Source organism: Hydractinia symbiolongicarpus, chromosome 1 (genome assembly GCF_029227915.1).
Source record: "Hydractinia symbiolongicarpus strain clone_291-10 chromosome 1, HSymV2.1, whole genome shotgun sequence".
Classification (NCBI taxonomy): domain Eukaryota; kingdom Metazoa; phylum Cnidaria; class Hydrozoa; order Anthoathecata; family Hydractiniidae; genus Hydractinia; species Hydractinia symbiolongicarpus.
The window spans coordinates 25289826-25307492 of NC_079875.1; the positions used below are offsets into that span (position 1 = coordinate 25289826).

At 38.0% G+C, this 17667-nt stretch overlaps 1 protein-coding gene across 5 annotated transcripts in view; it reads right to left on the reverse strand.

Moving 5' to 3' along the window:
• Window positions 1-236: 236 nt before the first annotated feature.
• The window catches only part of LOC130648215 (uncharacterized), a 29474-nt gene continuing 12043 nt past the window's right edge, over window positions 237-17667 (reverse strand). For 4 of the 5 annotated variants that reach the window (XM_057454261.1, XM_057454255.1, XM_057454268.1 and 1 more), the window contains 12 exons: window positions 5551-5600; window positions 5439-5460; window positions 4695-4741; window positions 4248-4266; window positions 4030-4082; window positions 3935-3953; window positions 3704-3741; window positions 3297-3318; window positions 3142-3179; window positions 3044-3059; window positions 2401-2474; window positions 237-1803 (listed from right to left, as the gene is read on the reverse strand). In XM_057454261.1, coding sequence (XP_057310244.1) covers window positions 1621-1803; window positions 2401-2474; window positions 3044-3059; window positions 3142-3179; window positions 3297-3318; window positions 3704-3741; window positions 3935-3953; window positions 4030-4082; window positions 4248-4266; window positions 4695-4741; window positions 5439-5460; window positions 5551-5600 — 581 coding nt within the window. In that variant the 3' untranslated portion in view covers window positions 237-1620. Of the gene's footprint in view, window positions 1804-2400; window positions 2475-3043; window positions 3060-3141; window positions 3180-3296; window positions 3319-3703; window positions 3742-3934; window positions 3954-4029; window positions 4083-4247; window positions 4267-4694; window positions 4742-5438; window positions 5461-5550; window positions 5601-8406; window positions 13803-17667 lie in introns of those variants that run through there. The other variant, XR_008982925.1, reaches the window with a different exon arrangement.

Here is a 17667-nt window from a genome sequence, read left to right on the forward strand (position 1 = left end):
TTACATCAACGTTACATCGGTTGGAAAGACGCTGAGGTAACGACGTTAAAACGAAGTCAATAAACGACCGTTGTATTCATTTAGAGGGCAACGTTAGAAAGACGTTAAAATTACGTAAGTTGCATTGACTTGGCAGAACTAACATTGATTAGACGTTGAATTTATATCGCGTCTGTTGTTTGTTACTTTAAGATTTCGTGCGTTGTAAACACAGTTACAAACAAACAGACAAACCATGGGTGGAGTTTTTGTATTCTAGTTTACATCTTACTTTATATTATACTCGAGAAAATAACTTCTTAAAAGTGATTTAGCAAAATATACAAATAGAAAAATAAATGTGATATATAGGTGTACAAAAATAGTGGATAAAAAAATAATTACAATTGGTGTGGTACATTGGGTGAATATCAAAAGAATGGATTGGATTATAAAGCTGGTGATGCGCGAGTTGATTAATTGCGTTCTACAAATAGACCAGTGTATCACATTAAAAGTCCTGTTTTTTACCTGCTTATAACAATAAACAGTTTCCAACATGATGTAAATATAGCAATTAGTTATTTGGTGCAACAAATGTAAAATTTTAAAGTAAATAAATCAAATAGATGTTAAAGTGTGGTTGTTTTAAAACTTTTTAAAAACTCGTACAACAAAGAAAAGCAAACATGGCAATTTGTAACAAAGTCTTTTCAAAAATGTTACACAATTCAAGTGATTAATTTTATGTAATTTTGAATTAGGCGGAGCAAGCAAATGATATTTGTAGATAATGAACTGTTATAACATTTTAGTCCATTTATAAAAACATGTGCTATTTTTTCAAGACACTTTTAAAAATTTATATTTTGGGCACAAATTCAGTTGACTTCGTCTAAAATGCCGCCATTTTTTTTTAAAAAAAAGTCCAAAATCGTCACTACTTTAAAATTAAGTGATAAGCAGCCAACTTCTCAGTGCAAGTAAATATCTATTAAATGGATCTGGATATAAGGATGCAAAACAACTTTTAGCTAATTTTGTTTAAAATAACATTTGTAGATAATGGCTTTCTCAAAGATTTTAGTTTACTTCTAGAAAAAAAATAATGAGAACTTTTTTGAACTCGCTTAAAGCAACGTATTTATGTGTGAAACGCAACTAATCGACTTTTGTATCATCAGCTTAATATTAATTCTTTTTATGTCTGAAAATATCTATGTTTTTTTGTGTCGTTTCATTTTATTCCATATTAAGCCACCATAGATGTCTTTTTATCCAAAAAATGAATCAGGTCATGTCGCTTCATTTTAGCAAATGCTTCTCGTAAATTGTCAATTGTGAAATCTGGGCATCGTTGATTTATGATAGTCAGCAAAAACTCCGTAGCACTTTTCTTTTCCATGTGGTTGCCTTGAATAAGTGCAATGTCATCAGAGGAGTATCCACACTTTGAAGCAAATATCTTCCAATTACCCGGAGACTTGTTCAGATACGAGACAAGCTCTTCCCGCGGATCAAATGGTATTTCAAGAAACAATTCAGGCCATTCTTTTTTCTTCATATAATCAAGCACATCTTTTCTGCCCATCTCTTTCATATACTGTTAAAATTTTCTGACTTTAAAATCTGTTTTCTTTATCATAAAAGCCTTAAAAAAAATGAAGCAGGATTTTCCCCTGCTAAGAACAGGTTATCTATTTCAATTTGTGTGAGCTTCAATGGTTCTTGTAGATAGTGTGCTAGCTTTTCATATTCTCTCCTAGAATCCAGATGTTTACAGAGATGTTGACGATCGCGACTGCATAAATCCCGAAGCATACCCTACAAAAAATGTTTTCAGTACTACCTATTTCAGTGCTTCAAGGGGTGCGCAATTTATTTATTTATTAAAAATAATTATCGACCTTTTTTAATCATTACATGCAAATCGTATGTTTGAAAATTGATACACGCAAAACAGAAGGTGGCGAACACATTATTCATTCACTGTCGCTAATTAGAAGTGTCCGCCTTTTAAAAAGTTGATATTTCCCGGTTAAATCTTTCTTTAATTGGCTAAAATAGCATTCTGAAAGTTTTTTTTTCCTGATCAATTTATAATCCGTTGAGTGAAGTCATTGTTTCCCATTAAAAAAATATAAACTTTAAAAGAAGAAACATACACCACAGGTAATTTGACTGTTGTCAATTTCATTAGAATTTTTGATAACTAGTCAAAAAATAAGAAAAGTCAGGTATTCTTCCCGTTAAGTAAGTGTAGATTTTAGTAGTCAGAAATCAGAAATCGAAAAGTATCAGTTTTTGTCACATATGTAAAAAGCACATGTTACAGAGATATAGAAAGTTCACAGCTAGGTCTCATTATTGAAAGTTAGGGTAAAAGTATATTTAATACTTCAGTCTACAGTGTCACCTTACCGATTTTAAAAGCGGTTTCATTGACGATAATGTACTGTAATTAGTACACAAGCTTGAAAATGTTGACTCAAAATCTAAATATAAAATTGAAGTTGCTGGAGATATGTGGTTGTATTTGTTAAAATAAAAAAATAGATAGTTCATATAAATACTGTATCAATGCGTGCACTCTTAGATTTTATTTGAAATAGATATGATGGTATAATATTTAGTATTTATATAGTCTTAAGTGGACATGTTTCTTCAGTCACAAGAATGATAAACACTCTGTGTAGGAGTGCAGAGGTTAAGTGAAAAATAACCTGTAGGTTCATTGCATTATATTTGTTCGCGAAAGAATAGTAGAAAATCCTTAAAAAGCGAAGCCCACTCTTCGATTTTAAAAGTGAGAGGGACAAATTTCGTCACTTTAGCGAGGACTCAGCATAATCGGGGTCCTGGAAAATATTTGGGTTTTTGATGCCTAAGATCACCTAAAAATGCACTGTCTGAGGTTAAGAAATATATCAATATATCAATTACAATAAAAAAATACAATAGAAAAGCACTTTGCATGCCAATGATGTGTTAGTAGTTATTTTAATTATCTAACTGATTTTTTTAATAAAAAAAAGAACAATGCAGGGTGAGAATTGTTACTTACTGCAAGTGGAAGCAACCTGAAAGTAAAGAAAATATTACCTTATAAAATACTAAAGAAAGAGAAAATAATTTTATTGTCAAATGTGGTAATTGTGTTACCTCTGAATGACAACATTCTGTTGGGTCCAATGAATATGCTGAAAAAATGTACAGGTGAAACGTTATGAAAACAAACATTTTGAGTTTTCACTTTCTTTCAGATATGGAATAGGTTAAGTATTTTTTGCTGAGGATGACAGAAAGTAATATATTACCATTTGCTTCAGCTTCAAATCCCTAAAACATTAAAAAAAAAATCTTTACTTTTTTTTCAGGAACTACTTTAATAGACGTGATTTTCCAGATATTATACTTTGTAAGGACTTATTTCAGCAACTAGCTGGTACGTTTAAATGTTTTTTTGCGTTTTTACCCTTTTTCATATTACCTGAGCCATATAAAACTTAGACATTGTTGAAATTGATAACAAGAACAAAAGAAAATAAAAAGAAAAGTGACACTTTTTGCTAATCAAAGCGCCACAAATGTGGCTTAAATATCTGCTTTAAAAAATAGATGAAACGAACCTAAAGAAGAGGTATACAAAAAAGGTTACACCTTTGCCAATACATAATTGTTAAACTAAAATTAAATTTGTAATGTTGAAATTAAAACTTTTTACCTCTTTTTCTGCATGAACGTGCATTAAAAAAGTTAGTTCTAAAATAAATGAATCTGTAATAATTTCTGTTTTACTTGTTCATCATACCAGATATGGGGCGAAATTCTCGTCAGCTGAGGGATGTTATGTGCTACAAATAATCTTACCCATTTTTAAATTGATATTAAATACTTTAGACAGATATTAGTACTTTTCAAGGGTGAAAAATGCCGAATAAAATAATACTTTTACCTGGACCCTCTTGTCTTGTCTAAATACAAAAATCAGAGTATAGTATATTTAAAAAGAAGTTACATGTAAATTATGTTGCAAACTAACTAACATACTAGATTAGAGTCCGTTGTTGCTCTTGGCCTTGGTGTATCGAACATTTCAAAATCTAAGAAAAACAGATCTTCTAACATATTGTCCATTCATATATTCATATATGAAGAAAGGGAAGGGAAGATTTGTTACTAAAAAAAACTCAAGCAACGGCTTTACCATTCGGAAAATTTACTTACGGGGATAAAATAGTAGATGAAGTTAAAACAAATAGTAGTACATTTTTCTCGAGTTGATTCCTAAACAAAATAATGCTACAAATATAGAATTAGTAGCATTGCACTAATTTTGAGAAAACTAAATTTCGAAAAAGTTTGCGGAATTCGTGAAAAAATAATTGAATGACATTTGGTTTTTATTTAGGAGGCATAAAATAATAAAATTTAGATTTGTGTAAATTATTTTTAAAAAAGGAAAAGAAGATTTAAAGTTCGATGCAAATAATTCATTTTCACGAATTTTGCAAGTAGCAATTTCTTTAACAATTTTCGCAAGAAATAATTTGTGCTAAATTCACGAAAATTAATTCCCGTAAAAATTCGCAAAACCATTTTCAAGTTTGCCCAAAAGGCTAAAAAATCTAAAAAACGTTGAATTTGTCTTTGATTTTTTTTTAACAAAATAAATCACAAAAAACTTATGGTTGGAGTAATATTTATTAACATACCTTTATCGTTTTAGCACGCCGCGGTGCTGGCACAGGTCTTTGTATTGCTGTGCAAAAAAATTCAGTTGAGAAAACAGCCATTTAGGCACAAAGTTCTACAGCGAAAACGTGATTTATTATAGGAGTCCGTTACAGAGGAGCAAAAACAATACTTTTTGGTTACCCAGAACATAAAAATCGTCTAAGCCCATGTCATCCTTGGCTAAATAGTCTAAAACATTTGATTTAAATTGGTTACCCAGTGAACATAAAAATCGTCTAAGTCCATGTCATCCTTGGCTAACTAGTCTTAAACATTTGATTTAAATTGGTTACCCAGTGAACATAAAAATCGTCTAAGCCCATGTCATCCTTGCCTAACTAGTCTTAAACATTTGATTTAAATTGGTTACCCAGTAAACATAAAAATCGTCTAAGCCCATTTTATCCTTGGCTAACTAGTCTTAAACATTTGATTTAAATTGGTTACCCGGTGAACATAAAAATCGTCTAAGCCCATGTCATCCTTGCCTAACTAGTCTAAGACATTTAATTTAAAGTTTTCTGTAGGTAAACTCAAAGCAACGCTCTAATTTTAGAAATTTTTTATGTGTAAAACTTGGTCATTTTATAAAATTTTACAAAGCCTAGTCTAAACATATCAGTTCAACCATTTTTTCTCACATTTGAAGACATGACAACTGTCATTTAAGTTTTAGGGATATTTTAAAGATTAATTGTATTTAAAAAACAATAAATACTTACTTGAATAAGTGGTACTGCATTCCTATAATGAGATTTTGTCATTTAGAAACTTTGCGATATAAAATAAAGTCAGTTTGAAATTTTAAATCAATAAAAAAAACAATGTACGTACAATCACCTCCTCTTGAATTTGTCTCGGTGTTGGTAGCGGTTTCTTACTATCTAACATGAAAAATGAAGTTGATGAATTTTGTACATGCGCGCGCATTCTTGAAGGTAAAATACTGACATGATGTAAAATGGCTATTATTGAAATTCATGCAGATGTTTTTTAAACATAAGATAAAAGACATTTTTTCATTTGACTATATCTTCTGCTGTAGCGCACAACGCTAAGGAAAGAAACTCGTGAGCTTCTTATGTAGAGATAGGAAAGTACCAATGTTAGGACAGACCCCTTAGCAGTTTCCTATCCCACGTTAAATTATGGATCATCCCCGTTAAATCAACGATAGAAGAGTCCATAAAATCCATGTGCACTTTACCACTTTACGTCAAATAAGCGGGCATGCTCTATAATATCTGTCCAAAACCCCCTCCCCAGCCGTGTCCCCCCGGGCCCCCTCCCCGTCCCATGGGTCCCTACCCACCCTCATCTGTCGTGTCCCACAATTATAGTGTTATGTGTGTCTATCTTTACCAGAAACAAGTAAAGATGATTGCAACATTGCAAGGTTTAGCGCCACATAATGTCATAACTGAAGAATCGATTTTGATGATTCTTTTGAGATTGCTTGAGACCATTTGATCTGACAAAGGCATCACCATTCCAACCATAATCCTTCAATTCATCACAAAGTTTTGCAGGCAACCATGTCTTATATTTATTTCCCATTCTATCTTGAACCTCCGCATACATAGATTTTTCAGAAAGAGCACCAGGTCTTGATATTTCCATCTCTTTCACATATTTAACAAGGTAAATATCGTTTTTAGGCAGCTCTCTCCACTTTATGATTGGAGTAACTTGTTCTATGTTTTGTTCAAATTCTTCAACTGTTGGAAAAGCCATTGTGTTTATATTCACTATTATATCTCTTTATACCACTTTATAGATTCTATCAGAAAGCAGTTTTTGTTATCTACCATCTGTCAATCAAACGCTCATAACAATAGGATTTTACATATTTTACATACCAGAAAGTTGTTTACATAAGAAAAAAGTCAAAACGAAAGTAGCCGTTGCTAAGGATATTTGGTATGTAAGGAATGCATTGTTTCTCTATTGTTATTCTGGCTTGATTGACATTTAATTGACGTCAATCTTTATCTAAACAAATACCATATGAAATAACCCGTTGTCATAACAATCACAAGAGCGATCTTCTCATCTTCGTGTGTAGGAGGAGTATCTTTGTGGTAAGGTGCAGTAATGTGTTTATCTGTAGTATCCACGTGGTGTACGGTAATGTGTTTATCAGTATGATCAGGATGATCGGGTGTTACTGGCTTCTTTCTAGTTATCTTATGTGATTCAGCTGTTTTTTCAATAACATTGACCTTTCGATTAATACCGATGGTAAGATCCTCACCCGATATCAAAATCTTGTTGTTGTAACCCACCACACCGGTCTTAATTCTGAGATTCATGTCACTAGGTATCATATAAATACCCTGACCAACGGAATAATCAACCTTACTTGAAGCGTAGTTTAGAGTATCCTGATAACGCTTAATGTCCTCCTGAATATCGACCCTACGGTTAACAATATCCTCAAGGTTATTCATAAAAACTCTTTGAGCGGTCAGAGCACTTGAATCATTACCGAGGATGGATGAGCGTGCCGAGGCTTGAGAACTAAGAACAAGATAGGCATAGGCCCTAACACTGCTCGAGATCTTCACAAGGCCCGTTTTTGTAAATCCATCGGATTTTTCCACAATCCACCGCGTCATGGAGTCGTTAGTGAAATAACTCAACCCGGGAGTTGGATAGTCTTTACGTCTTTTTTGATATGAAGTGAAAAAGTACTGACCTCTGTATTTCATGGGGTTGGAATCAACATCATACTCACCACAGATTTTTAGAAATTCTTCATTTGAATAGGGATTGTCATATTGATTAAAACTATCTTCAAAGGGTAGAGGTGTCTGCAGACGCTTAATGATTCGTCTAATGTGATAATACACATGAAAACGATATATCAACCTGACCATAGATCTACCATCCTTCAGGTGTTCGGAACTTACCCCACAGGCACTTGAAGCGCACCAAGTGGCGAAATTTAGCTGGGTTTGCCATAGTCTAAAAGGTTGATCATTCCAAATTCTCATACGTTGCGCGTTATGACTAAGTTCATAATTGGTAAAAATATTAGGAAAGGAAGCGGGGAAAGAGCCACTTTCAGACACAATAATGGCCTGTTTGTACAGATCCCTAGCGCCCAATATTTGAAGATCAAGCCCTCCATTTGGCTTATATGTCGCATTCGGGTTATATCTGAAAATGTCATCCATTCTTTGATTTAAATATATTCACAATCTCTAATATAATAATGTATATTACAATAAAGGACGTAAATAGCGAGAAGAAAATCTATCTGTATCAACCGATAGACAACTCGCATGGTACAAAGGAGGTTGCGATCGTGGAGACGTTTTCGGATAATGTCACATATGTAGCTACAGCTCCAATAGATATACCCTTGGCTGATGGAGTTACCACGGTTAGGTTACAACAGGGTCAGCACTACACAGGGAGGGAGTTGAATTCAATCGTGAGAGGTGATGTAAAATCAACACAACTAGCCAGAAACTCTAAGTTGAGTAAAATATTCAATATGGAGGGTGTAACGGAACTACATTTTAATCTTAATGAATTGGATAACTCGTTAAATCTTAAAGATGGTGAATATAGCAACAACCTGATGACATATCATATATCCGAGTATGGTGGTGATTTTACATATATTGAACCGAAAAATCCGCAATATAAGAAACTAAAGAAAGGTTTACTTCAATCACTTACCATGAGAGTCACAGGTCAGGATGGTAAGGTGCTATGGGGTGGTATGAAGACAACAGTTACCCTACACATAAGAGATACGGCGGACAGATGATACCGTAGCATTAACCGAATTAAAGTAAAATAAAATAAAAGTAATATGGAATAGCATGGAATACGGGAAAAAGTTAAACCCAGAGCGTTCACTTAGAACCGCACATGGCGTAAAAGGAACGCATCAAAAAGTAGTTGTCACTCACAACCCAAGTGAGATTGATCAGAACCAGTTACTCCTGATTAGGTTCCCTAATTTAGGTAACGATGATGTCATTGTTCCCGGTACTTCGAAAATAAGTTTCGACGTTGAACTCGAGTCAAAAGTCGACACGAAGAGAACATTAGTATCTAACATAGGGAGGGCAATTGTTAAAAAGTTGGCCATCAAGTTCGAGGGTACCGAGATTCTGAGCATTGATGACTTTGATCTTTTCGGGTGCTACAGAGATTTATGGCTAACCAAGTCTGAAAAAAGAAATGCAATAAGACAAGGTATCATCTTTGATGAAGGGTGTACAGAAAACTGTATGAAACTGAGAGTTGGAGCTGCGGATAAAGACGCATCGGAGGTAGCGGACAAGGCTATTTATGATGCATACAAAAATAAGTTCACCATACCACTAGATATTGAAATGTTGGATAGCACGATCCCATATTATCAGGCCGGATTAGGTAATAGGCTGTGTTATGAGATAACATTCAACAGTTACGACAGGGTCGTATTATCAACACCTACCAAACCTTCGGGTTCTGCCACAGCACCGGCACCGGATGCCAAATACAAAATCTCCAACATATCTCTAGAATATGAGATTGTGACACAACCCACACTCGCCAGATTCATCTCAAATGAATACCAAAACATGGCCGTGCTCTATGACAGATTCTTGAGACATAGACAAATTAGGGTGGATAAGTCAGACACAACGTGGAATTGGTCGTTCAATACACCATGCAAGTCTCTGAAGGGTATATTGGTTCTGTTTGAGGAAGAGAAAGCTTACAAACGAGATACCGGTAAGTTCTACAATCCCAAGATCAAAAAGGTATCCGCCATAGTTGAGGGTAAGCCTAACCAACTTTTCGCTCAAGGGATGCAACCGTTTGAGCATTATGGTGAAATATGCAAGTATTTCGCAGAGGGTAAGCAAAGGGACGGCAATGCCGGTGAAATACAGAAACATCTGCAACTACATGACGTGAAGGTCGCGGACTACCTAACCACGAAATATGCCCTGTGGCTGGACTTCAGAACCATAGATGAAAACTCACTGCACGGGACCGGCCGACGGATTGAAAATGCGAGCGAGGGCATCACACTGCAAGTTGAAAAGACGGCCGAAACCGCGGGATCCTTAAACGCCTACATATATCTAATCATGGATGCTCAATTAAATATTCAAAATGGTGAAATTATGGATGTACTATATTAAGATGGACTACATGAAAGATCCCCACACGGCACTATTCGTCGGTCCCACGGGCTGCGGAAAATCTAAACGCGTTGTAACACTACTAGAGAGTGAATACTTTGATCACTTCGATTTCATTGTGATTATATGTCCAACATTAAGATGGAACAAGACATATATGTGTCGAAAATGGTTCTGGAGGGATAGATATGTGATTCTAATTGAGCCCATGGGCATGTTGTACGAATGGATTCAAAAGATGACGGATTTCTGTGCGGGATACAAAACATTATTCCTGATCGACGATATAATCGCAGATGAGAAACTGGACAAAAAGAGACAACCACTGCTGGAGCTGGCCATCAGCGGTCGGCATCGAAACCACACCATGTGGCTACTCACACAATCATACACCGCGATACCGAAGAACTTACGAAGGCAGGCGAAAATGTTATATGTGTGGTATCCGAAGGACAGGCAAGATCTCGCAACTATTCATGAAGAGAATGATGTCATTGAATCACGGTCAGAGATCCAGAAGGTTAAGGAAAGGCTAAAAGATGGCAAATACACACATTTAGTCATGAGAATGGAACATCCAAGAACTTATGTGATTTGCTAGATTGGACGTTTTTTTTTTTGTTACAAGACTCTTGTAACAAAAGTATCTAACAGATCTATAGACTCCTATAAGACTCTCCTATAATACTCCTATAATACTCCTATAGACTCCTATAGACTCCTATAGGACCATGATAGAATATATCAATTTCATAATATTAGTACTACTACTAGTATTAGTACTTAGTTTTTGCTTTTTTTGTGTTAAAAAATACCTATCGCTATTGAAAATGGCTGAAACTGCAATTGACAACTTAATTTTTATTCAGGGTCCTACACCCGATGATGGCAAGAGGCAAAAATTGCTCGAGTGTGTGTTAACCGGAAATAGCAAGCTATACCTGGGTAAAATGTATACGGACGAGCAAATTCAAAAGCTCAAAGATGAAGAGGTAAAGAAACTCTTTAGTATCTATGAAGCTAAACTATCAGGTCAAATGGTGAAGTCTTTGGGGCAATCAATCATTCACATGTATTCCATGGGGGCCTGTACAGTCTTAGGAATAAACAATCAAGATGCATTGAGAGATGACCTGGAGAATGACCCATTCCTAAACTCCGCCCTTCAAAGGTTCACGTGCGATTTGTATTATAGATTCGGCTCATTCTTATCACCAATCAGTGTGGGTCTAATTACAGGTAGGCATTATATCGCTGGAAGAAATTTAAACGCAAATAATAATATAGATATAGATAATAAAGATGTCAGAGGAACAGACCCCTATTCAGGTGACAACGAAGAACCCTAAAAAGGTTGAATCTGGTAAGAGGTTGGCGGAATACAACCGTAAAAAGAGGGAGGAATATAAAAAATGGCTCATGGTACAGAATCAAGCACAGCCTACGCCTCAAGCACAAACACAGCCGACGCCTCAAGCACAAACACAGCCCGAAGATTCAAATGATATTGTAATAGATGTGGATTCTATGACCGAAGGCCATAAACCAGATGGAGGGCCCATGAACTACACCATAATGGGGGGAGGAGTGATAGTACTAGTCTTAATTGGTGCTTATTTCGTGTATAAAAATAAGGACAAAAATATTAAGGTGAAGGGTACCCCACCACCCTCCGATCCTAAAAAAACCGTGAGAATAAGTAAGCTTGAAATGGAATAAAGGGATAATATCGCGATACTATAATCTTGAAGTAAATATAAGACATGGATAAGAAAAGTATAGTCAACGATATTTATAAGGCATCGGTCGTATGCGTTTTCGCTGTAGGCTATTCAATGCTCGGGAAAAAGGTATTAAAAATGACACCACCCTCAATTCAGAAGTTTGACCTGGAAGATACAGGAAAGCTTGTAGCCATAGTCGCCGCAAGTGAGATGACAAGAGAATATCTAGTTAAGCAAAAAATTATACCTGAAACTATAAATATATAATGTTGCGAATACTGGAATGGTTGGTCTGGGTTTTATATCGACGTAAGAAAGTTGAGAGTATTTTACCCAAGGTGGAATACACCGAGGTGGATACCGAGGTCATAGACGACTCTGATGTCATAGCCTCCGAGGCTATCGCATTAAAATAACGCCACCATATTATATCGGATTATATAAACATGGCTTCAATTGCAATGATGTTGGGAGGTGCCTTCGCGAACGCTTTGGCCTTTACCGGATCAAGCTACCTCTTTTCAAGTTTATCAAAGGATAGGATAGATAAGGAACGGAAGCGGCATGATCTAGCCATAGAACAACTGCAGAAGGCTCAGGTTATATGGCAACGTAAAAGACAGGAGAGGGTTGACTTTATTAATAAGCAGCTCAGACTTGAGAAGAAGGCCGAGGGTAAATTCACGGAGCTGGATGACGCGATGCGGGAATATAAAAAAGTATTTGGAGGATCACCTCTCACAGATATTCCGCGCAAACCCGTATTGAGCGACTTTTATACACCCAGCAATGACCAGCATGAGAGGGAATTGGCATTTATCGCGCTAAGCATGATTGGTGTCGGGAGTGCCGTGTGGTATTTCGAAAAATAGTACCATGCCGCGGGTATTATGTTACATGTGTCATGTAACATATATTCCAGATTCCACTAACGTTTTGTCACCATGTAGGTGTACATCAGACCTCCGATTCCGACTATCAAAGCCCACAGGTTTTGACTCAACCAACCGACGGCCTCCTTTGCTCTATTTAGGATCCACGATACGATGGATCCAATTATACCAGGTAGTGATGCGGCTGCGGCACTGGCTAATCTACCCAGGAGAGATCCTAGTGCGCTCAGCTTGTTCTTTATCCATTCCCTCGCACCACCTTCGGTTTTTTCATGATTTTTTGTATTACCGGTGGATGACCCCCCACCCCCTGGTGTCAAAGCTTCTACTAGAAGGCCGATAACCATACCAAATGCCGTTAGTACGCTGACAACAGTGATACCCTGCTCACGGAATAGGGTTCGTATCTTTTCACCCAATGTAGTTTCTTTGTCAAGTACTTTTGTAATCGTCTCCCTGATGCTTTTTATTTGACTGTTAAGTTTACCTTTGAGAATATCGATAATCTCTTGCCGGCCTTTCAACTCATTTTGCAAACCTTTCAACCTTTCTTTCGCTTCATTTTGTTGTTCCTCGGTCATATTTGGTGTGTTTTCCATCTCTTCCAACTTGTTTTTTTCTCTGTCAATATGCTGTTCGAGCTGAACCTTTTTTGCAACTTCATCCTGAAGACTTCCTCTTATGTTTCTCAATGATCTATCCAATCCTAGCAATTCACGCATAGGATATTCAAATAGATCACCGGTCTGGGTTGCTTCATGGTCTACAGATTGTTTGACCAATGAAATTAAATCTTCCGTACTGTTTACCACATCCCCGGATATGGCTTCTAATTCTACATCACTTGCTGTTGTTATTTTAGATGACGAGGGTAATTCTTCTTGTATTTTGTTTAGCTTAGCAGCTTGTCGGGCTGTAATCTTACCTTTTGGTATGTCAAAGCCTAAATTACGCAGCCTTCTCTTGCCTAATATATCTGATATAGTACCGGTGGCCCTTAGTCTTCCATTGTTTGTCAAAGGTTCGTTTTTATCTCTGTAGTATAATTCACCATCCTTAATTTCAAAAAGGTCTGTATGTAGCACCTCAGGTTTTGACAGGGATCCTTCAGATAATCTATCATACAACACATCAACCATTTCCCGCAAAACTCTGGTACGTTGAGTGGAGCCTCCACCGAATGATGTCTCCTTTTCATCAGGTGTGTGTATCTGCACGCGCGTGCGCTCCCTCGGTACCAGAGGTGTGGAGTCATCGGTACCCTCGTCGGGTTGGTCGTGGTCACCAAACGGATCAATATCAATGTCCGCCATTATTTTATTTATTTAGAGGATAGTTTTTTCCTAATATAATAGAAATGGCAGAGAGTTCTAGTACCAGAGAAGAAGTGTTTAAAACGGATATATCCAATTCCCAACTTGAGGAGCTGGTGAAATTACGAGGTAAGTTCCAAGACAGGACACACGAACACGGAGGATCTCTGATCATATGGTCGATTCTGGAGGGATTATCCGGAACCGCGGCAATTACCGGCTCGATAGCGACCGCGGTGACCATTATTAGAAATTTGGGCGGTACCCATGGAAATTACATGCGGAATTCGGGTATGTGTCTATTGGGCTCGGCTTCCTATGCGGTTACCGCCCAATATGTTAGGACATATCGGGAGAAACTTATCAAATTAAGAGCCGCATATCGCGTTGTACAAAATGCCATCGATGTTTTCGATAAAACGCTACTCTGGCACACTCGGATCTGTAGAGCCGATTTTGAGAATTTGTGTGATACGTATCATAGAACTCTCAAGGATCTGGATAAACTGGATATAGGTTATTTAGAGTAAAGTTTTTTTCTTTGTAGTTACCACACAATGGCAGAGATTTATCCGAAGCTACCCACGGCTCCCGAGTATTCGAGCGAGCAGGACAAGTTTAATACTAATACCGTGAACTCTCAACTTGGGGAGCTTAGAAAATTACGTGATAAGTTCAATACAAAATATGAGAAATATAACAAGACGCTGCACAGACTGGTGCTTTTAAATGCCAGCGCCACGGCCCTAACCGTCGCTTCGGGCATAGGTTCGGTGGTAACCGGTGCCACGCTCATCGGAATCCCCGCTTCCGTGGGATTGGGAGCCGTAGCACTGTCCGGAACCATTTTCACGGGCTCCGTCATGGCCCTGATTAAAAGATATCGGAGCAAACTTGACAAGGTCATGAAATTATATGATGTTGCGACGTCCGCCATCGCCGTGTTTGAAAACTCCGTCTCGCGGGCTCTGAATAATGACGACATTAGTCACATTGAATTTCAAACCCTGAGCGGTATATACTACGAAGCTCTGGACAAGATGACGAAAACCGACAGAAAGATGGAGAGCGAAACTCGCAACCAGTTTGAAAAAAGTCTAATGGACCAGGTTCAAAGCCTCAGAAGGACCGTAAATCAAGGTTAGTGATGTGCGCATGTACACCGCTCGCATATTTCGTGTGGTACGATAAAAATTAATATTAAGGCGGTTTGTGACATTATGCGGCGCGATCGTCCCCTCCCCAAGACTGAGCCATAGCGGCCCTATCTGCCGACCGCCCCGCGCGATCCTCGGCACAATCATCTTTACCAGAAACAGGTAAAGATATCGCCCCCTTTTTCACCAACCTTGCACATAATCAGGAGGTAATTCTGTATCTTCAGGTATTAACATCAATTCCTCTTTTACAAAAGCCCGTCCGGGTCCGTCTTGAACATAGTACATTACACGGTTACCAGGTTGTGCTATTACCTCACGCAATCTATATGTGTTTTTCGACCATATTCTATCGGTTGCCCGTCTCCGCCCATCATCATGCTCTTCACCAGGTTGTAGTAGATATCTATACAGGCCATCTTTAGGTAATTCTACTTCAGGTGGATAGCTCTCTTGATTAACCAAAGGCACCTCTTTCATTATAATAGCATCTTTTGGCTTCATATCAATCATCTGCGTCTTTGTATCGTTTAGCCTATCAATCAGTTTATACAGATGCTTAACCCATGTAGATGATACCTTTTCCGAATCATTCAGTTCTTGGGCATCTTGTATTTTGAATAAATTTTCGGCAAGTATCTTGTTCAACGCCTCAACAAAAGCTGTGTGTGTATGCTTATATTTTGTAGTCGCTCTTTTAATTTCAACCTTATGCTTCTCCAACAGCTTTGATACATCTGCCTTGAATTCTGAACCGTTATCACATTGGAAAGTTTTCGGATAAGTTAATGGTCCTGCCTTGTAGATGTCCTCAATCATAGCGGCAACCTCTTTGGCTTTCTTGGTCCTCAAAGGTCGGGCTACCTTGTATCTGGAAGCAGCATCGATTCCCGACAAAATGTACTTATATTTATTACCATACAGTATGTCACCGGGCATGTACAATAAATCGAATTGATGTAAATCATTAGGGGTGGTAACTTCATAATGTGGTCTTTCAACATGTTTTGGAGCGGGTAAATGTACTTGCCAAAATGCTTGTTTTGATAGCCACTTCTTAACCTCCTTTGGCCTGAAACCGAATCCTCTTAAGCTCTGAACTGCCTTTTGTCCTTTCCATAAATTTTGAGGTTGATAGTAAGTCTCTTGAAGTTTAGGGTTTGACATGTTTTATTTATGCAAACCTTTATTTATCTCCTTTTTGTTATGATGTGGTACGATAAAAGTGCTTAAAGTTTTTTATATTATATTAATATGTCAGACATGGATACCACACCGGATTACAAATTGATGAAACTGAGAGAGTTGCGAGAGGTTGCTAAATCCCGCGGAATTAAGTATATCGTGGGTATGAGAAAGGCTAAACTGGTTGAGGTGATTGAGAAGAATGATCTCGACCCATCCTACACCATCGATCAGGATACCAAGAAGGAATGGTATGGATACTGTTCGAGGTGGAGGTCGAAAAACAGGGAGGCATATCTAAAAGCTCAAAAACGTTATAACGACAAAAGATCCAAGTGATTGAACAACCCTTTTTTTTTTTGTTACTCAGACGAGTAACAAATGTTGGTGGGTGGGTACCCATGGTGTACCGGTCACGACCCTCTAGGTGCTGGTGGGTGGGTACCCATGGTCTAACCGGTCACGACCCTCTAGGTGTTGGTGGGTGGGTACCCATGGTCTAACCGGTCACGACCCTGTAGGTGTTGGTGGGTGGGTACCCATGGTCTAACCGGTCACGACCCTCTAGGTGTTGGTGGGTGGGTACCCATGGTCTAACCGGTCACGACCCTCTAGGTGTTGGTGGGTGGGTACCCATGGTCTAACCGGTGTATGTGTGTTTTAGCGTGTTTTACTACAATTTTAGCATGGTGGGGCAACCACAAACTAGGACACTCATTACACTCCAACACGGTTTACGATTTATAAAACCATCTTAAAGATTACAAAATCGTATATCACAACCAAGCATGTCTTCAGGAATCGTTCTCGATTTGATACACAGTAGAGAATATATTGATGACTTTGATCTTTTCACGGTCCCTGATTTAAGAGCCAGAGCGAGGTACCTTGGCCTACGTGGATACTCGCGGCTCAGAAGGGCTGAGCTTATCGAATTATTGGTATCAACAGTACCCGCAAGATATCCCGATATGACTTTGCCGCTCGTCCTAGGGATGCTGGATCTCGAAGTGACCGAATTTTCAGGACCCGTGATGAGACCAAATGTATCAGTGCCAAGACCGGTACCAGCACCGATTAGACCGGTACCAGCACCGATTAGACCAGTACCAGCACGGGTTGAGGTTGATGATGAGGACGACGCAGACGATGACATTGATGAAGATGATAGATGTATCATTTGTCTTTCTAAACGAAAGACCGCCACCATTGTTCATGGTAGAACAGGGCATTTTTGCTGCTGTTTATCGTGCGCAAATAAATTGGAGAAGAGGGGGGATAAATGCCCTATATGTCGCGCATCAATAGATCTTGTCATAAGACAATATATTTGAGGGGTCGGATTGTTAGGGCATTTTTTGTTACTCGGACGGGTAACAAATGTGATTCACGACCCTCGAGGTGCCAATGGGTGGGTACCCATGGTGTATCGATGTATGTATCACAAAGCGTGTTTTACTACAATTTAACATGGTGGTTGCCCCACAAACTAGGACACTCACGACCCTCCAACACGGTTTACG